Source organism: Hemitrygon akajei, chromosome 1 (assembly GCF_048418815.1).
Source record: "Hemitrygon akajei chromosome 1, sHemAka1.3, whole genome shotgun sequence".
Classification (NCBI taxonomy): Eukaryota; Metazoa; Chordata; class Chondrichthyes; order Myliobatiformes; family Dasyatidae; genus Hemitrygon; species Hemitrygon akajei.
Window position 1 is genome coordinate 19,276,225 of NC_133124.1, and position 27,186 is coordinate 19,303,410.

The 27,186-nt window shown below is 40.2% G+C and overlaps 1 protein-coding gene across 1 annotated transcript in view; it reads left to right on the top strand.

Moving 5' to 3' along the window:
* csmd3b (CUB and Sushi multiple domains 3b) overlaps positions 1-27,186 on the top strand; it is a 2,154,916-nt gene that overhangs the window by 1,808,347 nt on the left and 319,383 nt on the right. Inside the window, exons 29-30 of the mRNA XM_073038951.1 lie at positions 18,908-19,095; positions 26,283-26,477. Coding sequence (XP_072895052.1) covers positions 18,908-19,095; positions 26,283-26,477 — 383 coding nt within the window. The remainder of the gene's footprint in view (positions 1-18,907; positions 19,096-26,282; positions 26,478-27,186) is intronic.

The following is a 27,186-nucleotide window of genomic DNA, read 5'->3' on the forward strand; positions in this document are numbered from 1 at the left end:
GAGCATGTCATCCAACACGGCTCCGAAATCGCAATGCTCCGATGGCTGCCGAAGCTCGGCCACAAAATCGCCCACAGACTGAGCTGGCTTCCGGACACGGCTGTGAAACTCGAACCGTTGAACTATCACCGAAGGCTTTGGATTGTGATGGTTCCCCACGAGCTTGACCAGTTCATTGTATGAAATTTCTCCCAGTTTCCACGGCGTAGCTAAGTTCCGTATCAGCTTGTACGTCTTTGCCCCACACACACTCAGGAGAATAGAGCGCTTCTTAGCCTCCTCAGTAACTCCATTAGCACAGAAAAAGTGGCCCAACCTTTCCTCATACTCCGGCCACTCCTCGATATGCTCATCGAACACTCTGACCATTCCAAATGCAGCCATCCGAACACAAAGCTCCTCGCCCGCTCACAGCTCCTGATCGAAAACAGAGCCGACCCGTCCACAAAACCAGTTTACCTCGTCGCCAAAAATATGTGGTAACTTCTACTTTACAAAAAGACCACTCGACAACTTGATGGCCAAAAGAGCATCTTTATCTGGGACGGCAAATGATATTTACAATACAGAGGCTTCCAGGTACCTCGTGCGGCATGGGTGGAGGAACTATATACAATGCATACTGGGAGTAAAAAGAGCGGAAGTAAAGACCCCGCCAACCCCGGACCCCGCCTCTTGCTACCAACAGCTCCCCGATTAGTATTAACTTACTTTTAATAATACTTACATTACAACAGATGCCGTGGCACACAAGGCAACCAATGGGAAAGACCTGCTGCATCCTTCAAACGGGCCAATCGATGATCGGCAAAATGGATGCGGCTTTTGACTGACAAGTAAACTAACCCTTTCATAACATTCTAACAAGCACAAAATGTTGATAATTTGAAACTTCTAGCATCTTGGGTTTTCATTCATATGGCATCACGTGTTACAGAAATCCAGTTTTGTTTCTCTTTTCTTTGTCTTCTTGCTATATTTTGTATTTTTAGTTCTGTAAAAGCACACAGTTTCTCTGAATATTCTTCTAATCTGAGTCCCCGTTTCAAAAACCTGAAGGCTGTTGGTTTTTTAGTGGATTTATTTAATTTGGTTGTGTGAAAACGTTACGTATTTGAACCCTGAGGTCTTACTTTGTGTTCGTGCACTTTGTTTATTTTGCATTTACTTTCAGCGGCATTCTTTCTCTTCCATGATGTATAAAGTTGTATTTGTTGGCCTGACAAGAGAAAGTCTGCAGATGCTGGGAAATCCGAGCAACATACACAAAATGCTGGAGGAACCCAGCAGGCTCGGCAGTATTTATAGAAATAAGTACAGTTGACATTTTGGACCGAAATGCTTTGGCAGGACTTGTTGGCCTGTTTTGCTTAACTGACCGTCTTTACAAAATTTATGCCATTCATAAAAGTTGGAAGTTTCGTCTCTTATTTCTGGGTGGCATGGAACTGAAATTACTGAAATCAGTAGCCAATCCAACTTTGCAGCTGGAATGCATAATCTGCAACACTTTTCCCTTTAAACAAACTCCAGTGATCCCATTCCTGCATTCTTTCAAGTCATTTTCCTATATTTTGTCATGTACCAGATATCCGTACTCTTTGGATAATGCAGATATCAAATGCACGTGTACTTTCACTATTATGTGCCGTGTTGTATGACTTAGGTGATCATGGTGACCATGATTGTTCCTGGCAAATTTTTCTACAGAATTGGTTTGTCATTGCTTTTTTTTTTGGGCAGCGTCATTAAAACACGGGTGAACCCAACCATTATCAATACATTTCAGAGATTGCCTGGCATCAGTGGTTGCATAACCAGGACTGGTGATACACACCAGCTGCTCATACAGCCATCCACACCTGCTGTCATGTCTTTACGTGGGGCTAAGCAGATGCTACACCTTGCCAAAGTGAAACCTACAGGCTAGCGGAGAGAAGTAGCATCTCCCACCTCCTATGGTACAGACATAGCTCCACCCCAGCACTTGACATGTACTATTGTATTTCATTCTTCTATTCAATTGTTAAAATCTTTAAAACATTCCCAACAAATTTTCAAGAGTTTCAAGATAGTTTGCTGTCATTTCCAGTGCACAAGTGTAAAAGTGTGCAAAATAATTGTCACTCTGTATGTGATGCAGCACAGAAAAGCACAATATGATAAAGAACATAATAATAATAAAAATCATAACAAATGTAAATACATAAGCTACCTTATGTACATAGATTGATTGCATGCCCATAAAGTGATGCTAGGCACATTGGTGTCTCTACATAAGGTGACTGTATATAAGGAGAAAATGCTGAAGTATTGCTGGAGGGGTGGGTTAGTGAGTGGAGGTGTTCATCAGCCTTTCTGCTTGGAGAAAGTAATTGGGTTTGAGTCTGGTAGTCCTGGCATGGATGCTACATAGCTTCCTTTTGGTGGGTTTGGGATACAGTCCAGGAGTAGCTTGGGTGGGATCCTTCATGAAATTGCTGGCCTTTCTGTATATGTGTTCTTGATGGTGGGCAGGCTGGTGCTGTTGATGCAATGGGTCGTCATGCCTACCTGTTGTACAGCGTTCTGACTGTCGCAGTGCAGTTTCTGTACAATGCAGTAACGCAGCACATTAGGATGCTTCCCATGGTGCATCTGCACAAGGTCATGAATACTGATGTACACAGTCCGGCTCTTTTCAGCCTCCTTAGAACGTAGAGGTGCTGGTGAGCTATGATCATGTAGAAGGTGTACTGGGACCATGGGAGGTTGTGCGAGATGAGCACTCCAATGAGTTTGAAACCGTTCACAGTTTGCATTGCTGTGTTGCTGATGTAAAGAGGGGTGTGGGAGGTGCAAGTCGTCATGAAGTCATTAACCATCTCCTTTGTCTTGTTGACATTGAGGAGGAGGCTCTGAGCTCTTCCACGTCCTCTCTGTAAGCCATCTCATCTTTGTTGGTGATGATTGCCACCACTGTCGACTCATTGGCAAGCTTGACAATGTGATTATTTGCGTGTTTGACTATGCAGTCTTGCGTGAGCAGTGTACGGCAATGGGCTCAGCACACGGTCCTGGGGGTCACCCATGGCTGAGGGAGGAGCGGTTGTGCATCCCATTGGTTAGGAAGTTCAACATCTTTGACTTTGACGTTGACCTCTCCATTTTGGCTTCCCTTGATTTATCCAAATATTTCTAAATGCCTTCTAGTTACATTTTTAATAATGGATTTTCCAGAATTATTAGCACAATTTTGTTTTGGCAGTGAAGATTTTTTTTTCTTTTGTACATCAATAATTACCTTTGCTTTTATCAGCAAGCCTCAGCAGCTGTTTGTGGGCTAGATTTGATACCATTAGCCAACTGTGCTTCTGGCTTGGTTTCCTCTGCAGGGACCCTGTTTAACTGAAGAGGAGAGGTTGTCCACAGAACGTGATCCCAGCTGTCCCATCTGACAGCAGGGTGCGCCTGTACTCCAGCTAGTGTACGTTCCCAATAACGGAGATTTGTGCAATATATTGTTTTGTCTTTTTAATTGAAACTCAGAGCAAAACAAAACTAATGAAGACATCAAATCACATCATCAATTATACATCATGCTATTTAAAAAGAAAGCATTTTTTTGCAAGGTAGTTCAGGAAGATGTTGTTTAATCCCTCATGGAAGGAAGTGAATAAAACATTCAGAAAATCCAGAACTGGCTGATCATTCTCCTTCTAAAAGGATTAGCAAATTACAGTCAGGGAAAATAGAGTGCTTCTCTGGCTTAATTTTCCCCTCTACTACTTGATGACCTGACCCTAGATCAAGTTTTAAGTTCCTAAATTTGCCCAGCAATTTCGGCAGATAATCCCTGATTAATCTAGTTCTGTTCTATACTAAAAAAATCCTTTGTAACATTCTAAAATGGTCAAAGTTCAAAGTAAATTTTACTATCAGAGTACATGTATGTCACCACATACAGCCCTAAGATCCTTTTTCCTGTGGGCATACTCAGCAAATCTATAGAACAGTAACTATAAAAAGATTCCATGCAAGATCAAGTAGAGCACAGAAGACAACAAACTTGAATACAAGTATAAATAAGCAGCAATAAGTAATGAGAAAATGAAATAACAAGATAAAGAGTCCTTAGAGTGAGATCATTGGATGTAGGAACGAGTGAGTGCAGTTATCCCCTTTTGTTCAAGAGCCTGATGGTTGTGGGGTAGTAACTGTCCTTGAACCTGGAGTGTGATTCCTTGTTCTACATTATCACAATTCATATGACCAGAAGGCAATAAGATATAGGAGCATATTTAGGCCATTTGGCCCATCGAGTCCGCTCCGACATTTCATCATGATTGATCCATTTCTCTTTCAGTTGACAGAAGTTCTGTGAAATTTATACACCAGCATTTTTACAAACCAGAATCAATGAGAGATGGCAACCATATCCATTGTCAGTGACTACAACTTCCCTCTCTGTATAAGCAGTCAGAAAACATGAAGAGAATCTTTTCTATTTGTGTTTTTTGTGCTGCCTCATTGCCTCATAGATTGATGCCTGTGAGGTAATTATCCTGAATAGCTCCTGATAGTCTTGTGATAGAATTCTGGTTCAAGATTAAGAGAAATAGCGTAACTAGTGAAGCAAGATAAAGATTGAATCGTTAGTTTGCAAAAAAAAGCACAGAAATGTTCTATTCATTCTAACAGTTCTTATTTATGAAGCACAGAAACTTTATGGTACAGCATATCATTTCCCCCGCCAGTATATTTTTTGATTTGTTTGACCTTCTGGTACTATTTAAAATACTTAAGAGATTCTGCAGATGCTGGAAATCTTGAGCAACGCACACAAAAAGTGCTGGAGGAACTCAGTAAGTCATGAAGTATCTATGGAGGGGGAATAAAACAGTGACATCGTCAGCCAAAGCCTGATGAAGATTCTTGGCCTGAAATAGATAGATAGATAGATAGATAGATAGATACTTTATTCATCCCCATGGGGAAATTCAACTTTTTTTCCAATGTCCCATACACTTGTTGTAGCAAAACTAATTACATACAATACTTAACTCAGTAAAAAATATGATATGCATCTAAATCACTATCTCAAAAAGCATTAATAATAGCTTTTAAAAAGTTCTTAAGTCCTGGCGGTTGAATTGTAAAGCCTAATGGCATTGGGGAGTATTGACCTCTTCATCCTGTCTGAGGAGCATTGCATCGATAGTAACCTGTCGCTGAAACTGCTTCTCTGTCTCTGGATGGTGCTATGTAGAGGATGTTCAGAGTTTTCCATAATTGACCGTAGCCTGCTCAGCTACCGATGTTAAACTCTCCAGTACTTTGCCCACGACAGAGCCTGCCTTCCTTACCAGCTTATTAAGATGTGAGGCGTCCCTCTTCTTAATGCTTCCTCCCCAATACGCCACCACGAAGAAGAGGGCGCTCTCCACAACTGACCTATAGAACATCTTCAGCATCTCACTACAGACATTGAATGATGCCAACCTTCTAAGGAAGTACAGTCGACTCTGTGCCTTCCTGCACAAGGCATCTGTGTTGGCAGTCCAGTCTAGCTTCTCGTCTAACTGTACTCCCAGATACTTGTAGGTCTTAACCTGCTCCACACATTCTCCATTAATGATCACTGGCTCCATATGAGGCCTAGATCTCCTAAAGTCCACCACCACCAATGTCAAGTTCATTCACAATCCAAATGTATCTATGCTATTAATAATAGTAAAATCCACATATAGTCAACAAAGCAATGGGTACAGCAGATGATACAATTCTGATAATGCTAGAACTCTATTCTGCCTGTGTCAAATCAAGTCAAGTCAAGTTTATTGTTATTTCAACCATAACCTGCTGGTACAGCACACAGTAAAAATGAAACAATGTTCCTCAGGACCCTGGTGCTACATGAAACAACACAAAACTACACTAGGCTATGAGACGGCACAAGGCTACACTAGACCATATAAAATGACATAATAATTGCACTAGACTACAGATCTGCACAGGACTACATAAAGTGCAGAAAACAGTGCAGGGCAGTTCAATAATTAATAAACAAGACAATCGGCAGAGTAGAGGACAAATTGCAATATAATAATAAATGATGCAGATGTCAGTCTAGACTTTGAGTATTGAGGAGTCTGATGGCTTGGGGGAAGAAACTGTTGCACAATCTGGTTGTGAGAGCCCAAATGCTTTGGTACCTTTTGCCAGATGGCAGGAGGGAGAAGAGTTTGTGTGAGGGGTGCGTGGGGTCCTTTGCAATACTGTTAGCTTTGCGGGTGCAGTGTGTGGTGTAAATGTCAGTAATAGCGGGAAGACAGAACCCAATGACTTTCTCAGCTGACCTCACTATCCGCTGCAGGGTCTTGCGATCTGAGATGGTGCAATTTCCAAACCAGGCAGTGATGCAGCTGCTCAGGATGCTCTCAATACAACCTCTGTAGAATGTGGTGAGAACGAGGGGGTGGAAGATGGACTTTCCTCAGCCTTCGCAGAAAGTAGAGACGTTGCTGGGCTTTCTTGGCTGTGGAGCTGGTCTTGAAATGTTCAGCGGAAAGTGGTCGCTCTGTTCTGTCCTGAAGTCAACAACCATCTCTTTTGTTTTGTTCACATTCAGAGACAGGTTGTTGGCTCTGTACCAGTCTGTTAGCCGCTGCACCTCCTCTCTGTATGCTGACTCATCGTTCTTGCTGATGAGACCCACCATGGTCGTGTCATCGGTGAACTTGATGATGTGATTCAAGCTGTGTATTGCTGCAGAGTCATGGGACAGCAGCAACTTTAACTTCAGCAGACAGACTGGTGAAAATTTGAATTAGGAGTGGAAATTGGCCACGTGGCCCCTCAGGGCTGTTTTGCTAGTTAATCAAATTATAGATAATCTGCCTGAAATCTCAATTCTGTATTTAATCTTCACCTGGTAATCATTCGCCCACTCTTCTCCACCCCTTTATTAAGTAAATATCTCTGCCTTAAAAATATTTAAAGACTCCGTTTCCAATTGCTCCTTGGAAAAGATTTCCGAAGACCCATAACCCTCTGAAAGAGGGGGAAAAACATCATATCTGCGTCTAGAGCAGGGTTTCTCAACCAGGGTTCTGCAAGAGCTTGCTATGAGTTCCTCGAGAGACTGTGATTGAAAACAAACATCATCTTTTGAACTTCACTCAATGCACAATGCTAGTGTTCACAGTGATGGGCAGTGACCAAGCAGCCCTGTTAGCAATCTCATTAGAAGTCTCTCAGCCCAGTATGGCAATGCGCAGTAGGGCTGTGTTTGTTTAGTTGAGTCTAGTCTCAGTTTTTGATGCAAGATAGGGGAGGCCGTTGATAATTGATGAGCACTGTATTGCATAGAGGGGAGGACGTAAGGCTGATGAGGAATGTGAAGTGTGTTTTCCGAGCATTCGTGGACTCGTCCAACTTGTGCTGTGATATCAGCCCTTCCCTCCCAAATGACCTCTCCCAACTTCCCCTTATGTGCTGCTGACTGACTTATCGGAACGAACAAACTTTTTCAGTCTTGTGGAAAATTGAAGGGAAAAATTGTGTTGCAAAATGAAATCCTGAAATGCTACCACTGCCGCTTGGGCTTGAGAGTGAGGAAGGATATCAGAAAGGCTCAAGTCTTGTTGAAAGCCACCTGGAAGAACTGCAGAGCAAAACTGAGCAGTATTTTTCCACCCTTTCAAGACTGGGTCAAGGATCCTTCCTTTGAATTCTCTGCTCAGTCTGAGAACTTGACTTTCAGAGGAGAGGAAGAAGTTTGTGAGCTGCATTCTGATGATGATGAGACTTACTGACTTGTCCCTGGACAAGTTCTGGATTTCTGTTAAAGAAGAGTATCTTGCCGTTCATAGGAAAGCAATGAACATGTTGCCTCAGTTTTCAACTTCTTACATGTGTGAGCAAGCTTTTTCTTGTTTAACAAGTATCAAGAGCAAGGATAAAAATCATCTCATTGCAGTTGACGGTGAAATCCTTGTGTGCTTATCTCAATTTTGACCCAGGATTGGGTATTTGTGCATCAAAATCAATCACAGATTTCACATTCTAGGCCTATATTTGAGATTGATCATGTCGCTTTGTAGAAAATGTTTTTTCAAAGTCTTACATAAAATCATGTCAGGCTATATTTTTATTCATATTGTTTTGGCTTATGGTTTTTAGTAACTTTACTTTTCAACATCGTCAATAAATTTTCATGTTGAATATAGCAATATCTAACATCAATTTACAACCTTTATTTAAATTAAATCTACCGAGCCTACCTTGAGAACAATTCAATCCCATTTTGATTTAAGCCAGTTAGTTAATAGAAATTTATTATGTTTACCTTATGAGTTTTTAAAATTTATGAAAGGGAAAGAAAGAGATTAATTTCAAGAAAGGTAAGCTAAGCTTAACTACCTGTTTTTTTTCATAAAAGTCTGGCTAAAGATTCATTCTCTACTCAAAAGAGCATCGACAATTATTTTTGGATTTTTATATCAACAACTTACTGAGCACACTGTCGTATCATGAGCTGTAGATATAATAGTTTTTACACAGGGGTTCCTGAGACCTGGGAGTTACTTCAAGTGTTTCTCCAGGGCAAAATGGTTGAGGAAAGCTGATCTAGAGCATAGTGATTACAACATACTGCAGGCTCTTTAACCATCTCCAAGATCAATCTAACCCTTCCCTCCCACACAGCCCTCCATTTTTCCATCATCCATGTACCTTTACAAGGGTACCTTGAATGTCCCTAAGGTTCTTCAAGGGCTTCTCTTCCTTTCCAGTCCTGAGGAAGGGTCTCAGCCCAAAGCATTGACTGTTTACTCTTTTCCATAAGTACTGCCTGGCCAGCTAAGTTCCTCCAGCATTTTGCTTGTGTTGCTCTCAAAGGAGTATCTTAAATTTCCGGTGAGGCTGGGTGGGACTACAATCAGAGGTAATGGGCTAAGGGTGAATGGTGAAAAGAGGAACATGAAGGGAAATTCCTTCACTCAGAAAGTCGTGAGTGTGGGACGAGCTGCCAGCACAAGTGGGGAATGTGAGCTGGATTTCAACATTTATGCAAAGTTTGGATAGGTACATAGATGGTAGGGGTGAGGAGGGCTATGGTACCGCTGCAGGTTGGTGGGGGTAGACAGTTTAACTGGCTTCAGCATGAACTTGATGGGCCAAAAGGCCTGTTTTTGAGCTGTACTTTTCTGTGACTCTCTGACTCTAATGCACCTGCTTCTACCACCACCCTAGTAGCCTGTTGTATGACCCTTCAACAATTTGTATCAAAGAAACCTACCTATGACAGCCTCCTATACTTTCCTCCAAACATCTTAAAATTATGCTCCCTTGTATTAGTCATTTCCACCCTGGGAAAAACATCTCTGCCTGTCCACTCTATCTATGTCTCTTATCATCATTAATACCTCTATTAAGTTACCTTTAATTGAAATGAATTGTTAGAAGTTGAGATCCCAGAACCAACCTATGTAGCTTAACCCTCATATCTTGCCAACCAGAAAAAGACAGATTTATACGTAGAGAGTTCTAAAAATTGGGATCACAGGTCAAACTCTCTGTGATGTTGAGTGCAAGTACACTAATGATGGAAAAATGTGAGAAGTGCTGGCCTGAACTTTTCCCAGATACTCAATGTGAATGAAATCTCAGAAAAAAATACCTTTCACACACTTCAAGTGTTTTCTTTGTATTTTTCTATTCATTACTGACACCATGGATGCCTTCCCATCCTGAAGTAATTACTGCTTTAAGAGTAATTTCAGTTTTCAACTCAGGTTCTATACCTGGACTTGATCTGTTCTATTTTTTTTGTATTTCACTGCACTTGAGTAAATAAATTGAAGTGAACATCTGCAAGGTGAACGTCCATTTGTGACTGATTGATGTTTGTTGCTGCTCCACATTGGCCTCAGCGGATGTGATCAGTTCTCTTGCAAATTCTCTTTTTCTATTCTTCGTGCATTAGAATTTGATTTAGCAGAAAAAAACATGAATTTCTTAACACTCTGAGCCCTCTTCATTTTAAAAAAATAAAATTGTTGATCTTCTGTGATAATTCTAAGAACAAAGGAATTAATATATTTTCTTCTAACTTTTGATTTGTTAGTTTACAGTTAAGCCTTTTAAGACCATAAGACGGGCAAAATTAGGCTATTTGGCCAATCGGGTCTGCTCAACCATTCCAATTTGACTGATGTATTTTCCTTCTCAATCCCATTCTCCTGCCGTCTTCCCATAACCTTTGATGCCCTTCCTAATCAATAACCAGTCAACCTCCGTTTTAAATATACCTTCTGACTTTGCCTCCACAGCCAATAGTGGCAATGAATTCCACAGATTCACCACCCTCTGGCTAAAGAAATTCCCCTTCATCTCTGTTCTAAAGGGCTGTCCTTGTATACTGAGGCTGTGCCCTCTAGCCCGAGATTTCCCCACTATAGGAAACATTCTCCCCACATCCACTCTATCCAGGTCTTCTCATATTCAATAGGTTTCAATGAGATTCCCCTCCCCGCCCATTCTTCTAAACTTCATCAAGTGCAGGCCCAGAGCCAACAAATGATCCTCATGCATTAACCCTTTAATTCCCTGGCTCATTCTTCAGATACATTTTCATAACAGTCTAGTAGTTTCATTGCCACCATTAATGAGACCACTCTTGAATTTTATTCAAGGTTATTTCATAAACTGAACTTAAGTTTGCCAGGTGCTGAGGTGGGCATTCAACTCAGTTTAAGCATTGTAAGTCTAAGTCTGCATTATTAATCTTTTTACACCACTGTTCTGATTTCATATCGTGCCTCGATTAGATTTGCCATACTCAATTATTTAAAACAGTTGATTTTCTGGAAGTGGGTTGAAATATATTGTTCAGGTACTGAACTGATTTTTTTGTGTTTGGGAAGCATGTTTTTTGTTCAGATGTGTTACTCCATTTTAGAAGCTCTTCATGGTAATTGTAACACGAGTGAATCTGCAGATGCTGGAGATAAATAAAAACACAAAATGCTGGCAGAACTCAGCAGGCCAGACAGCATCTATGGGAGGAGGTAGTGTCGACATGGTAATTGTCCTCCCCAGAACCAATTTGATTTTGTGGTGGGAAAGGTAACCTAGAGATTCATTGGACCTGTCACCCCCCAACCTGAGATCTTACTTGTTAGCTAGCAGGGAGGGATTCTATTTCAGATTGCTGTGGCATTTTATGTGAAATGAGAGAGCACTTTTGATTTAGTTCCTGGTGGGATCGATGCCACAGGTTAAAACTACATGTTGTGTGACAAAATTGCTGTTAAATTGGCAATCCGGAGAGATTGTGGAAGAAAGGAAATGTACACATTTGAGTTAAAATTCTGAGACAGAAATATCCTTAGTCTGCAGATAAAAGTGTTACTCCTGTTGTTGTGTGCTGGTGCTGAATACATTATGTTAAAAAAAAATCTCATTCAGCCAAACAAGTCCCTCACCTTGACAACCACAAGAAGGCAGAGTAGATCCCTTTTGAACAGAGATGAGCAGGAACTTCTTTCGCCAGAGGGTAGCAAACCTGTGAAATTCATTGCCATAGACAACTGTGGCGGCCCAGTCATTTAAAATATTTAAAGCAGAAGTTTATAGGTTCTTGATTAATACAGATACAGGGAGAAGACAGGAGAATGGGGTTGAGGTGGATAATAAATCAGCCATGTTAGAATAGTGGAGCAGACCATGGAAAGAATAGCCTCATTCTGCTCCTACATGTTATGGCTCCTTTAACCTTGCAATATTCCAGCCAAGTACTAAGCTATTTACATATTATTCTTGCACTGTAAAAAATTATCTTATTTCTTTGGTGCCTTGCTACCATCAAACTTAGATCTTTCCGACTTTTTATCCCATTGCTGGCAATGGATTTTAGACAGGTATTGTTAGAATACAATAGCTAGATCTTTTTTTATTTTGAACACTGTCATTTATTTTCTGGAAAGAAATTGTGCATCATATATCCCATTCTTTCCTTTCACTGCACCATTGCTTTCAAGCTGCTAAATGAATTGAACAAAGTTTTTCCATTTTAATTAATCCTTCCAGTGGCTAACATTGTCCCAGATCTAATTCTTAGTTGGTGGTATCGGTATTATTTACCATTTACTGTGACTCGGGCTGCTGCAGCTCAGTGCTCTCTGCAGACGCTTCTTTTAATGTTATAATTTTCTCTGTGTGTTCAGCTTTTGAATAGACAGGGTCTCTATGGGTTATTGCAGTTCACTAACTTCTTTCCACTGAAATGTTTATAGTAAGGCGAACTATAATTTGTCTGTCTTCCCTGTAGTGCCTTGTAGCCCTTCACAACATTTGTAAACAGGGCCAGAAAATTATGGCATAAGCCCGATACTTTTAATTTCCGAACATGCATTTGGTGTGTGTTACTCTGTGAGTTCTTCATTCTATATTTTGTCACAAGTCCTCTGAAGGATCATAACTTTGCACTACGACCCTGTGTGCCTCCTTTGTACTCATGTACTTGCCCCAAGGGCAGCACAACGCACACAAAATGCTGGAGGAACTCAGCAGGCCAGGCAGCATCTATGGTAGAGTACAGTAGGCTTTTCGGGCCGAAACTCTTCCGCTGGACTGGAGAAGAAAAGACGAGGAGCAGAGCTAAAAGTTGGGAGGAGGGGCGGGAGAAACACGAGATGATAGGTGAAACTGGGGGGGAGGGGAAGATATGCTGTAAAGAGCTGAGAATTTGATTGGAGAAAGAGATACAGGGCTGGAGAAGGGGCTGTCTGATGGGAGAGGACAGAAGACTATGAAAGAAAGAAAAAGGGAGAGGGAGGTGATGGGCAGGCAAGGAGATAAAGTGAGAAAGGGAAAAGGAGATGGGGAATGGTGAAGTGTGGGGGGGGGGGGGGGGAGGGACATTACCAGAAGTTTGAGAACTTGACGTTCATACCATCAGGTTGGAGGCTACCCAGATGAAATATAAAATGTTGGACCTCCAAACTGAGTGAGGCTTCATCGCAACAGTAGAGGAGGCCATGGATGGACATACCTGAATGTCACTTCTGTAGCTTGGCTTTCACGCAGCTCATGCAGAAGCAAAGTTTCAAGGGACATGAGATGTGATGCAATATTTCTCAGAGAGAAACTGCTTGCGTAAGTCTGCAAACTCTGGCGTTTGGAATCTGCTTCATCCATGTCTTTCTCATGGAACCTCTTCACTTCAGCTAAAAGCATTATGAATAACACCTTTTCTGAAGTAAATTGTGGTAAAATATCACCACAAAGAATGAAGAGACAGGCGAATTTGAGGGATCAGCCGTGCTGGTATGTTGCAAAGTTGACACAGATAGAGTTAGAGTGAATGACTCGGAGAGGAGGAGTCGATGCAGAGCAGTTTTGATGCCCGTTAGACTAACCCGGGTGTGATGCTACATAAGTCTAAGCGCCCAGCCGATTTGGAGAGGTCAAGAATAGCGTTTTGTTAAAAGAGATAGATAGATAGATAGATACTTTATTCATCCCCATGGGGAAATTCAACTCTTTTCCAATGTCCCATACACTTGTTGTAGCAAAACTAATTACATACAATACTTAACTGAGTAAAAAATATGATATGCATCTAAATCACTATCTCAAAAAGCATTAATAATAGCTTTTAAAAAGTTCTTAAGTCCTGGCTGTAGAATTGTAAAGCCTAATGGCATTGGGGAGTATTGACCTCTTCATCCTGTCTGAGGAGCATTGCATCGATAGTAACCTGTCGCTGAAACTGCTTCTCTGTCTCTGGATGGTGCTATGTAGAGGATGTTCAGAGTTATCCATAATTGACCGTAGCCTACTCAGCGCCCTTCGCTCAGCTACCGATGTTAAACTCCCCAGTACTTTGCCCACGACAGAGCCCGCCTTCCTTACCAGCTTATTAAGACGTGAGGCGTCCCTCTTCTTAATGCTTCCTCCCCAACACGCCACCACAAAGAAGAGGGCGCTCTCCACAACTGACCTATAGAACATCTTCAGCATCTCACTACAGACATTGAATGACGCCAACCTTCTTAGGAAGTACAGTCGACTCTGTGCCTTCCTGCACAAGGCATCTGTGTTGGAGATCAAAGAGAGCAAAGTATGGAGGTAATATTCATGGGTTCATGGTTGTATTCAGAAATCTGATGATGAAGGTGAAGAAGCTGTTCCTAAAACGTTGAGCCTCTACTTTGATGTCTTTTAATCATCAGGAAAATACGCAGTGGTTTTGTTGGTGTTGAACATATTTTAGGAATATTAGTATCCATCTACTCACAAATTATTGCCTTTTAAAGCTCCTAACTGTTGATAAATATTTCAAATAAGATTAATTAGCATTAGTTCTCAAACTTAAAACACAAGCTGTTATTTTTCAACTGTATGCATTGTTCACATGAAAACATTTTTTTTAAATGCTGCATGCCTAAAAGGAACGCCATTAAATGCTGCCCCTTTCTTCCACAATCTGCAAACTGCACTCAGCCGGAAAGCTAAATTTAAAAAATTGTGACATCTTTGCAACCTTTCTGTTGCACTTTTAACACAGAGAAAAGAATCTAAGATATAAAATTAAAACAAAGACGATAGTTCAATAGTTCAAGTTTAATTATCATTTAACTGTAAGATGAATACCCATGAATACAGCCAAATGAAACAGTATTGTTCCAGGGCTAAGGTGCAAATCACAGTATCAACAGTCACACACAGCACAAAGCATGTATAACACATACAAGAATGATATAACATATATGATAGATATAACACATATAAGACAGATATAGCATATATAAGACATACACATTGGATTTCTGCTGACACCATAGAGGAAGGATATGACGTCTGCATGAAGCTAAGATAGCAATAGAAAAAGTTTATGAAGATGTTACACATAAGTTGCTCAAGGAACTCAGTGGGACAGAAATATCTGTGGCGGGCAATGGACATTTGATATTTCAGGTCAAGACTTTTGCTTATGTCCAGCATCTTCTGTCCTCTTCAGATTCCAGTGTCTACCACATCTAACGTCTTCATTATGAAGATATTGCTAGGGTTATTTTACAAGAAGAATTTGACCAGGCCTATGGCTGTTATCTCCAAGAAGACCACAACCTTGTCACAGGGTTTGGAGGCTTGCATGTCTCAATGACCCAGAGAGCTATGTTGGCTGGAGTCAGGGCCTTGTGCTTTGCCTCTTGGAAGAATCACCCATGCTGAACAGGTTAAAGGGTAGAGTAAACAACGAGCGGTCTACTGGTCCTCCAGCTTCAGGGGTTCAGTTCAGGGCTAACAACGCTAACTGGTTAAGAGAAATTGCTATGGAAACAGCAATGAAGAATCTCTCTGTATCTGTGTGTGACAGTTACATGGCCCAGAGATGGAGGATCTTCATTGCATCCTAAACATTCATGGCATAATGGTCAATAACTAACTATGATTATTAGATTCAGAGCGCAGAAAGTTAAGGGAAATTTAATTAGGCTAGATAAGTTAAGAAAGCTGGAGTCATGATGAACAAGATTAACAGTTATGTGTCATGAAGCAACATAAATTCAAGTTAATTCATTGCCACAGAGAGCTATGGAAGCCAAGTCATTGGGTATATTAAAAGTGGAGGTTGATAGATCCTTGATTAATAAGTGCATCAAAGGTTACATGGAGAAGGCAGAAGACTGGTGTTGAGGTGGATAATAAGTCAGACATGACCTAATGGCGGAGCAGATTCAATAAGCTGAATGGCCTAGTTCTGCTCTTGCGTTTTATGGTCTTTTGAGCAGCTTGAACTCACCACCTGAAAGATAGTGGAGTAAGAAACTATGATTACATTTAAAAAGCACCTTTAAGTCCTGTAAACCATGAAACAGTTGACCATAAGCTAAGAAGTGAGATCCAAAATATTCCCTTCTCAACCAGCGAGCAAGTTAGACTTTTGAACCAAATTCTCTGTGCCACCAAATGAGTGATGGTTATGATTCTATGGAACAGAATGGAATAAAGAAGTATTTTGTGGAGGATCTGGAGGGTGAAAAACGAAAAGATCGATTTCAGAGAGGGTACTGAAGAATCTACACTATTGATAATTGAAGGGAAATTGTCAACTGCTGTGTGTAGAGAGTGGGGGATGTGTAAAGTACCAGCGTTAGAGTCGTGTAAGAGATTTGCACTCAGTGGCTGCAAGACCAAGTTCAAAGTAAACTTATGATCCAAGTATATATATGGCACCATATACAGTATACACCAGAGAACATAAAACATAGAACATGGAAATCTACAACACATTACAGGCCCTTCAGCCCACAATGTTGTGCCAACCATGTAACCTACTCTAGAAACTGCCTAGAAAACCCTACCGCATAGCCCTCTATTTTTCTATTCCACGCACCTACCACACTCTGTGTGAAATTCTTACCTCTGACATCCCCCTTGTACCTACTTCCCAGCACTTTAAAATTATACCCCCCTCATGTTAGCCATTTCAACCCTGGAAAAGAAGCCTCTGGCAATCCACATGATCAGTGTCTCTCATCATCTTATACACCTCTATCAGGTCACCTCTCACCCTTCAAGGAGAAAAAAACCAAGTTCACTCAACTTATTCTCATAAGGCACACTCTCCAATCCAGGCAGCATCAGCTTCATTTTTTGCAGGCATTCACAGTATACAGAAGGAACAGAATAGAATTAGTGAAAGACCACAGCCCAACAGGATGGTCAACAACCAAGGTACAAAAGACAACAAACTGTGGAAAAAAAGAAAAAAATAATAAATAAATAAGCAACAAATATTGAGAACATGAGATGAAGAGTCCTTGAAAGTGAACGATAGGTTGTGGGAACTGGGAAGTGATGGGGCGAGTGAAGATGAATAAATTTATTCACTATTGTTCAAAAGCCTGATGATTGAGGAGTAATTCCCCCACTAGGAACTGATTATGGACTTCAGGAAGACAATGTTGAGGGACAAACATCAGTCCACATCAAGGGATCAGCAGTGGAAAGGGTGAGCAGTTTCAATTTCCTGGGAACAACACACACAAAATGTTGGTGGAACACAGCAGGCCAGGCAGTTTGAATTTCCAGCATCTGCAGATTTCCTCGTGTTTGCTCTTCAATTTCCTGGGCATTAGTATCTCTGAAGATCTATCATGAACCCAACATATAGATGTAATTACAAAGAAGACATGGCAGCGGGTTATATTTCAATAGGAGTTTGAGGAGACATGGTGTGCCACCAAAGACTCTCAAACTTCTACAGATGTACAGTGCAAAGCATTCTAACTGGTTGCATCACCGTCTGATATGGAGGGGCCACTGCACGGTATTGGGAAAAGCTGCAGAAAGATACAAACTCAGCCAGCTCCATCATGGTCTTTAGCTTCCCTAGTATTGAGGACATCTTTGAAAGGAAATATCTCAAAAAGGCGGCATCCATCATTAAGGACCTTCTTCAACGAGGTCATGCCCTCTATTCATTGCTACCATCAAGGAGGAGATACACGATTCTCAACGGCTTCTTCCCCACCACCATCAGATTTTTGAATGGCCAGTCACTAATTTTGATGTCCTTTTGCACTACATATTAATTGTGTAATATACTTATTGTGAAAAATTAGAGTATGTTTTATCTATTAAACTGCTTCAAGAAAACATCAAATTTTACGACTTATGTCAGTGATAGTAAACCTGATTCTGATACTCGGGACAAAGAAAGTTACACAAACATACATATTCACACACACAATGGAGTGAATGAGTTTTAATATTTGAATGAGAGTTATTGATTGAGATACAGATTGGACTAGGCCCTTCTGATCCTTCGAGCCACATCACCCAGCAATCTCCTGATTTACTCCTACTCTAATCAAGGGACAATTTACAATGATCAATTAACCTGTGTCTTTGGACTGTGGGAGAAGACCAGAGCACCTGGAGGAAACCCTTGCGGTCACAGAGAGAACATACAAACTCTTTACAGGCAGCGGCGGGAATTGAACCCATGTTGCTGGTACTGTAAAGTGTTGTGCTACCTACTATGCTACCATGCCACCATTTATATATTTGAGAGAGTTTTAAAATCGTGAAATAATAATGATCTAAAAGCATGATGTTGATTGGGGTTATGGGACAGGCAGCAGTGCTCTAGTGAACTTGCTTCTGAAAGTGGCAAGTCATGAGAATTTTGGAATAGTCATAATCAATGAACTTGGATTTCAGGCAGCAGTTGTGCTAAAGCAGAAGCCGAACTTGATACTGTTACAAATGTGAAGATACAGTAAGCATATGGTTCATATGTTTACTCTGGTGGAAAAAGCTGGCTGCATCACCGTCTGGAATGGGTGGGAGACTACTGCACAGGATCGAAGTAAACCGCAGGGAGTTGTAAAATTAGTTAGCTCCATCATGGGCACTGGCCTAAGTAGTATCCAGGACATCTTAAAGGACTGGTGTCTCAAAATTGCAGCACCCACCATGACTCAAGATGTGGCCTCTTCTCATTGCTACCATCAGAAAGGAGGTACAGAAACCTGAAGGCACACACTCAAAGATTCAGGAACACCTTGTTCTCCTCAGCCATTCAATTTCTGAATGGACATTGAACCCTTGAACACTACCTCACAACATTTTTAACACTACTTATTTACTTTAACTATTTAATACCTATGCACGTACTGTAATTTACAGGTTTTTTCCTCTGTTATCATTTATTGCATTGTACTGCTCCTGCAAAGTCAACAAATTTCACAACATATGCTGGTGATATTAAACCTGATTCTGATATGTAAGCAAATTTGTGCACTTCTGAAGTGGGTGATGTAATCTCGTGGAAAAATTCTGCTTTAAGCGTAAAATATCAATGCAAAGAAATATTGTTTCTTGAGCACATGTGCTTTCTACTTTGCAGTTTTACCATGGAGCCCAACTATGACTTCCTTTACCTTTATGATGGCCCAGACAGCAACAGCCCTCTGATTGGAAGCTTCCTCGATAATAAGCTGCCTGAACGGATCGAAAGCAGTTCAAATAGCATGCACTTAGCATTTCGGAGTGATGGTTCTGTTAGCTTTTCTGGATTTCACATTGAATATAAAGGTTAGTGTGGTAATTTTTGACTTTCTGCTTTAAAATATTTTTTGAATTTGTGGTGATAATGCACGTACAGTCTAATCCATATTGTACGATTGTTTGGAAATCCTTTTTTTTCCCTGCAGTTTTAAGTGCTTCATTTTTACTGCTGGCAATTTTTCAGCCTGAAGCATTGAAATAGTTTCATTATGGAAAGGAATGATTTGAGAACGTTGGCCTCCATTTTTGTAAAAGGATATTTTTATTGATAGACTGCCAGAAATACATCTTGGCTGATTTAGATACGGTTTAACCAATAACAAAAGAAACATCTTTTCTCAGCAGATAAAGAAGGAATTCCATTATAAAAATACACCCCGTGGCCTCTTTACTAGGTACACCTGTGCACCTGCTTGTTAATGCAATTATCTAATCAGCTAATCCTTGGCAGCAAGTCACTGCTTAAAAGCAGATATTATCAAGAGGTTCAGTTGTTGTTCAGATCAACCATTTGAATGGGGAAGAAATGTGACTTTGATTGTAGAATTGTTGTTGGTGCCAGATGGGGTGGTTTGAGTATCTCAAAAAACTGCTCATGTCCTGTCATTTTCATGCACAACAGTCTCTAGAGTTTACAGAGAATGGTGCTAGAAACAAAAAAAAAACAACCAGTGAGCGACGGTTCTGTGTGCAAAAATACCTTGTTAATGAGGGAGGTCAAAAGAGAATGACCAGACTGGTTCAAGCGAAGAGGAAGGTGACAGAAACTCAAAGTTCAAACTACATTTGTTTTCAAAATATTATCAAAGATCGTTGGCATCATTGTGACCCAAAATAACCATGTGTTACAACAGTGGTATGCAGAAGAGCATCTCTGAACCCAGAACATGTTGAATCTTGAAGTGGATGGGCTACAGCAGCACAAGAACATGAACATACACTCTGTGGCCACTTTATTAGGCACAGGAAGTATATAATAAATTGACCTCTGAGTGCATGTTGTTTTTAAGTCAGGAATGTCATGGAAGAATATAAAAAGAACAAATGAAGCATCACCAAAATGACAAAACCAAAGAGCTGTGTAGATAAATATGGTTTAAGTTTCATTGAGGAGAAGCATTTTACTGAGAACTGGGAAGATGAATTTCATTTTTATCTATAATGCAGAACAATTTGTTTCTCAACGTAAGTGCTAAGAAGGGAAAAGTTAATTTTTTGATCCATTTACTATTGGACCATATACAATGAAAGGATTTCAGTTCTGATCAGCTTGATCTCCATTTGATGAAATGGAGTGAAGTCTTAGCAAGACATCAGGAATTTTTAACCATGTCAAAATGAGATTCCAAACAAATTCTTATCAGTTCTATTAAATGGGCAGACATAATCCCTCAGCATTAATTTGAAGAATAGTGACTCATTCCCAATACTGTGGCAAATATTTATTCCAAAATCATAACCTAAAGCAAATCATCATATCAATAATTTCACTGCAATTTATGCATACTGTTTTGTTCGGTTTATTGCAACTTTAATTGCAAACAATATATTTTAATAGAATTCCTTCTTTTTCCTGAAGGCCAAAGACTGATTCTTTTGCTCTTGAATAAAGATCTCTGCACCATCACAGCTACACCAATGAGCAGCATCCACTTTGATGGACAGCCACCATCCCGGCCATGCTCTCTTTTCACTCTTATGATCAAGTGGGAGGTACAGGAGTCTTAGGTCCCACATCATGAGGTTCAGGAACAGTTATTACCTCTCACCCATCAGACTCCTGACCCAGACCAGATAACTTCACTCACCTCAACACTGGACTGACTCCACAACCTGTGGTCTCACCTTCAAGTTCATGTTCCCAGTGTTATTAATTTTCAACAGATTTAATATTGTTATTGTTTTTTTTTGTATTTGCACAGTTTGTCTTCTTTTGCACATTCATTGCTTGTAAGACTTTCTAAGTAGCTTCTCGTTGATTCTATTGTATTTCTTTCTTCTCCAGTGAATGCCTGGAAGAAAATGAATCTAGGAGTTGTATGTGGTGTATGCACATTTCGAAAATAAATTTACTTTGAAGTTACTTTGAATGTTAAACTTTTACATACTTAAACCAGCCAGATGTATTTATTCATTTATTCTTTCATTTATTTGTTTATTTATTCCGTTGCAGTGCAGAATAGGCCCTTCCAGCCCTTTGAGCCGTGTTGCCCAGCAACCCCCTATTTAACCCTAGCCTAAACACAGGACAATTTCCAATGACCAATTGGTATGTCTTTGGATTGTGGGAGGAAACCAGAGCATCCGGAGGAAGCTCACAGGGTCACATATAAACTCCTTACAGGCAGCAGTGGGTACTCCTGGCAGTCTTATCAATACAAAAATACTTTTACAAACATGGAGGCTAACATTTTCAAATCTTCCTTTTCCCCACTATTCAGTTTGAAGAATTATAAAAGATAATGTACAATGGTGTAGCAAAAGATAATGTATAAATGCTAATACTTCTCCTGTTGGTCATCTGGTAGGCAATATAGCAAAGCCTATAAATTTCATTCCACTAGATGACTAATTTTCACAGATCGGGAATTCGAGTTTCTATTGTTACTGACTTTACAGTTGTAATGATATTACAACTGGTGCTGATGGTGTTAATTAAACTAAATAGGAGGAACAATGTTGACAATGGTCTACTCATGTTCATTAGCCAGAGTAGCCAGTAATCTGTACCGGTTTCAAGTAAAGTTATGAATTTGGACTTGCCTAAGTGTTTTGCATTCAAATAGCTTGGCAACGTTAGCTGTCAAGCCCAGATGGATGAGAAGCATGGAGCAGCTGCCAGCCTTAGATCCATATTCAATCAAGAGTCAATGCCTTCATGAGAGAAATTAAGAAAATTTAATTCTTAAATGTGCTGTCTTCATGCCAACGTTGAATAAGAAAGGCATCAATTTTCCAGTTTTGCGGTTGGATAACTCCATACTGGAGCTCTATAATCCTTTCAATTATACAAAAAATAATTCCTAAAAGCTAACCCTTTGGTATTAGATGACAGTGAGACAATTTCAGAGCTAAAATTGTCCTGGAGATTTACGAGATTACATGCATCACACGGAGAATTTTAACTTGTAGTTGAGAATTAAGTAGTTTATCCGCCCATATTTTAGAAGTTCTTTTTAATTTTAATACCTCAGTAAAATCCTACTAGCTGCTTATCTGCCCACTCTCTGGATTTATGAAGATCAAAAATCCTGCTATATACCACAGGCTTCATTAAAAAAATGCTCTTGATTTATTCTTGATATTACAGTGTGATACACTCACATAGCAGTTAGAGTTAGTCTTCACAGCACAAGCAACCTGGGTTCAATTCCCACTGCTGTCTGTCAGGAGTGTATCCATTCTACCCTTGACCATGTGGGTTTCCTCTGTGTGTTCTGGTTTCCTCCCTAATTCCAAGGGCATGGGTGTAATTGAGCAGAGCAGGCTCGTTGAGCCTGAAGGACCTGTTAATGTCCTAAATCTCTAATAAATAAATATATAGACAGATAGCTATTTTGCCTCTCTTAGTTATGCTCCACATTTTATTGAATGCAGGGCCCACCTGTTTGGGAAGTTAAAATTGCATTGGAATTTCAGTACAGTGACATCACCCCAATTTGAATACACTTAACAACCTCCTACCAGAACCAAGTGGATGTGTCAACAACCCAAGAAAGTCGCGACATTATATTCTAGCAATGATTTAATTCATTGGTTCTGTACAGGGGAGGCATATAAAATTCAACCACATTGAAGGGTTAGCAAAGTTTAATATTCAAGGTAAATGTATAATCAAGGTGCATGCATGTCACCATATACTACCCTAGGATTCATTTTCTTGCAGGTATTCACAGTATATAAAAAGAAACACAACAGAATCAATACAAAACTACGTACAAACTGCACTAGGGAAATTCTAGGCAGTTTCCTGGAATCCATTTCCTAGAATCCACAGGAAACATGTTCCCAACGTTGGGGGAGTCCAGAACCAGAGGCCACAGCTTAAGAATAAGGGGTAGGCCATTTAGAACGGAGTTCAGGAACAACTTTTTCACCCAGAGAGTTGTGGATCTATGGAATGCTCTGCCTCAGAAGGCAGTGGAGGCTAATTCTCTGGATGCTTTCAAGAAAGAGTTAGATAGAGCTCTTAAAGATAGCGGGGTCAAGGGATATGGGGAGAAGGCAGGAACGGGGTACTGATTGTGGATGATCAGCCATGATCACAGTGAATGGTGGTGCTGGCTCAAAGGGCCAAATGGCCTACTCCTGCACCTATTGTCTATTGTCTATAATTGGTTGGCACAACATTGTGGGCCAAAAGGTCCTGTAAAGTGCTGTAGATTTCTATGTTCTATGTACAAACTTAGGTGGAGAAACAACCACTGTGTAAAAGAAGATAAATCGTGCATCTACCAAAAAACCCACAAAATAATAAAAAATAAATAACACTGAGAGCATGAATTGCAGAGACCTTGAAAGTGAGTCCATAGTTTGTAGAATCAGTTCAGTGTTTTGACAAGTAATGCTATCCATGCTGGTCATGGAGTCCAATGCTTGAAGGGTAAGAACTGTTCCTGAACCTGGTGGCATAGGTATTAATGATATAGGCAACATTAGACATAGGAGCAGAATTAGGCCATTAGGCCCATTGAGTCTGCTCTGCCATTTCATCATAGCTGATCAAATTTTCTTCTCAGCTCTAATCTCTTGCCTTCTCCCCGTATCCTTTCATGCCCCGACCAATCATGAATCTATCAACCTCTGTCTTAAATATACATAAAGACTTGGCCTCCACAGCTGCCTGTGGCAAAGAATTCCACAGATTCACCACTCTCTGGCTAAAGAAATTTGTCCTCATCTTCGTTCTAAGAGTTTGGCCCTCAATTCTGAGCCTGTGCCCTCTGGTCTTAGACTCTCCCACCACAGGAAACATCCTCTCCACATCCACTCTATCAAGGCCTTTCACTGTATGATAGGCTTCAATGAGGTCACCCCTCATTCTTCTGAATTCTAGTGAATTCAGGCCCAGAGCCATCAGGCACTCTTCATATGACGAGCCATCTGTACGTTAATGACAATTTAGTTGCTTTCTTAATTGTTTTTATTAAGACTCATAATTATGTTTCTTCTACTGGGTGTAGTACATGGGCTTTAATTCCCACTTCATCAGTCCCACTGGATAGCAGGAGTCTAAGTTGTTCTACGTGTCTTCTGCATGGTTCCACTTATCTCATTTCAGTTCTAACATTGACCACAGAGAGATTATATAAATTGGTTCTTTGCTGTGTTTATATTTGTCTGTAGTTTGGTTAATATTCCCAGTGTATTATTACGCAGTTTGTGGTCTAACCTCACAGTTTTGATTTGCATCTTGCATATTCAATAATAAATTAACACACGAGTATTCTGCTTAACATTTAGTCCTTACCCCTTTCAACTGTCAGAAGAGCCAAGGTTGCTCTGTTAAATTGGCGTAGACTTTCCTTGGAGTAACTTGCTCCCCATGAATGATGCTCATTTACCTGCATCCTCCACTCCTATGTTGAGCACCTGACCGACTCAGACATCCTCATTATGGCCGGACTGACAAGAATCTGACCAGATCAGGGTCTCATTCCCTGTAAATAGAAAGCCCTATCACAACCAGTTGGAGAAGCCAGAACACTAGGCTGCAATATTCATGTTCCACTGTTGGCAATGTAGCATTAGGACACAGTTGGAGTGACACCAACTGTATTATATTGTAGGTCTGCTACATTTATACAAGCCTGTGAGGAGCAATAAGCTTCCATATGGTAACTGAGGAAAGCCTGTAGACAGATCATTAGTTACATGAAATATCAACCAAATTACCAGTTTTGATTTAGCCTTTTTCACTGTTACTCGAAATGATATCACATAACAAAGTTATATTCATTTAATGGAAAATTACAAAGCCAAATTAATCAGTTAAATTAATTAAAACCTTTGCATATGTGAGCATTAGTTTCATTGTCTTCTGATTGGTCTCTGTTTTTTTCCAGATGGCTACAGATATACTTGTCCATTGTCTTTCTCTTTCAAATTCAAAGCAAAAATTTCTCATGTTACTGTATATCACAGAAAAGAAAATAGCTGGACGTCCATTGCTAATGGAATCCGTTCACTCTACCTTCTCTTAATGTTTTCCATAAGGCCATAAGACCTAGGAACAGAATTAGGCCAATTGAGTCTGCTCTGCCATCCATCATGGCTGATTTATTATCCTTCTTTACCCCTTTCTCCTGCTTTCTCCCCATGACCTTTGACACATTTACTAATCAAGTCCATGGCAGCCTCTCTTCAACTATACCCAATGAAGTGACCTCCACAGCCAGCTGTGGCAATAAATTGAACAGATTCACCACCCTCTGATTAAAGAAATCCCTCTTCATCTCTGTTCTAAAGGGATGTCCTTCTGTTCTGAGGCTGTGCCCTCTGGAACCTTACATTTACTTTCAGTGCATCAGTCACAATAACTCCAAATTCTTTGATTAGTTCCCACAAGTAAAACCCCACTCTAAGTCCTCAACAAGTTACAGAGTATCTGTGAATAGAAAACCAGAGCTAACATTGCAAGTCAATGACCTTCCATCAGTTCTGTGTTGAATGACCTTCTCCATAGCGTCATAGACAACTACAGCACAAAAACAAGTCCATTGGCCCACCTAGTCCATACCAAACTATTATGCTGCCTAGTCTCATCAACCTGCTCCCAGACTATAGCCCAACACACCCCTCCCAACCATGTACCTATGCAAATTTCTCTTAAATACTGAAACCAAATCTACATCCACCATTTTACGCTGGCAGCTCATTCCACACTCTCTCCAACCTCTGAGTAGAGAAATTCCCCTTAAACATTTTACTTTTCACCCTAAACCCATGACCACTAGTTCCACTCTCACTCTTAGTGAGTTTTATTTTCTGAATGCAGCTCGATAAGACTTCAGTTTTCATGGCAGACTAAATGCGTGGTAAACTGAGACATTTGCTTTCTTCTGAGAAAGTACTTGCTCTCTATTATGAAGAATTCTAATTCTAGATATGTAAATTTTATTAAAAAATAATAGAGAAATGGTAAAAAACATTGTCCTCAAAAAGCAAAGGTGTTACAGATTTTTTTGAGCTTTTCCTTCTTTTTGTTCATTTAGCAAAGCTTCGGGAATCATGCTTTGATCCCGGGAATGTCATGAACAGTACCAGACTGGGAAGTGACTTTAAACTAGGATCGACTGTTACGTACTATTGCAATGCAGGCTACGTGCTCCAAGGTTATTCAACACTTACATGCATCATGGGAGATGATGGAAGACCTGGGTGGAATAGAGCTTTGCCCAGCTGTCACGGTAAGATTAATTTGATTGAGTCTGTCGTGTTGAATGTGTTGCAATTAAAACAAAAAGTGAAATGCACTTCTGTTCAAAATAAAATGGAGCATTTTGCATACTACATCAAAACAGAATTATATATGATTATGATATTAAAATTTGATACAAAAGAATTGAGCTCATTCCAAACCCTTCAGATGGTCTACCGGTGATCAAGAATTGTGCTGTCGATGCTCTGGGTTATATATACCATAATCTTCTGAATAAAATCATGAAGGGTGGCTGTTGTTCATACATAGTCTGACAGCTTAAATAGCCACCTCTGTAAAGGCAAACAAACCAACAGATATTTCCTAAATGTTCTTTGGTTTAAGTTTGAAAATTACTTATTTTGATTTTTCAACCCTATTGACAATGCAGAAGTAACAAATTAACATACTATGTATTACAATAAAGCAATAAACGCCAAGGTTGCCATGTGCACTGGATTTAGCAAGACTTAACTTTAAATACCGTGGCTGAGATCTAGTCACAAGAAACTCATATTTATTCATTCCAAGGTTATTCCGCTCTAACATGAATCGTGGGAGGAATCAATCGAACTGACAGCTCTTTGATTAACATGCACTTCGGCCAATCCATATTTGAATGCACTTTGGGATCGATGAAGGCTTGAAACTTTGTACTTTGAAGAGATCTTGAGTTTATTGTGGGAGGACAGAGTGGC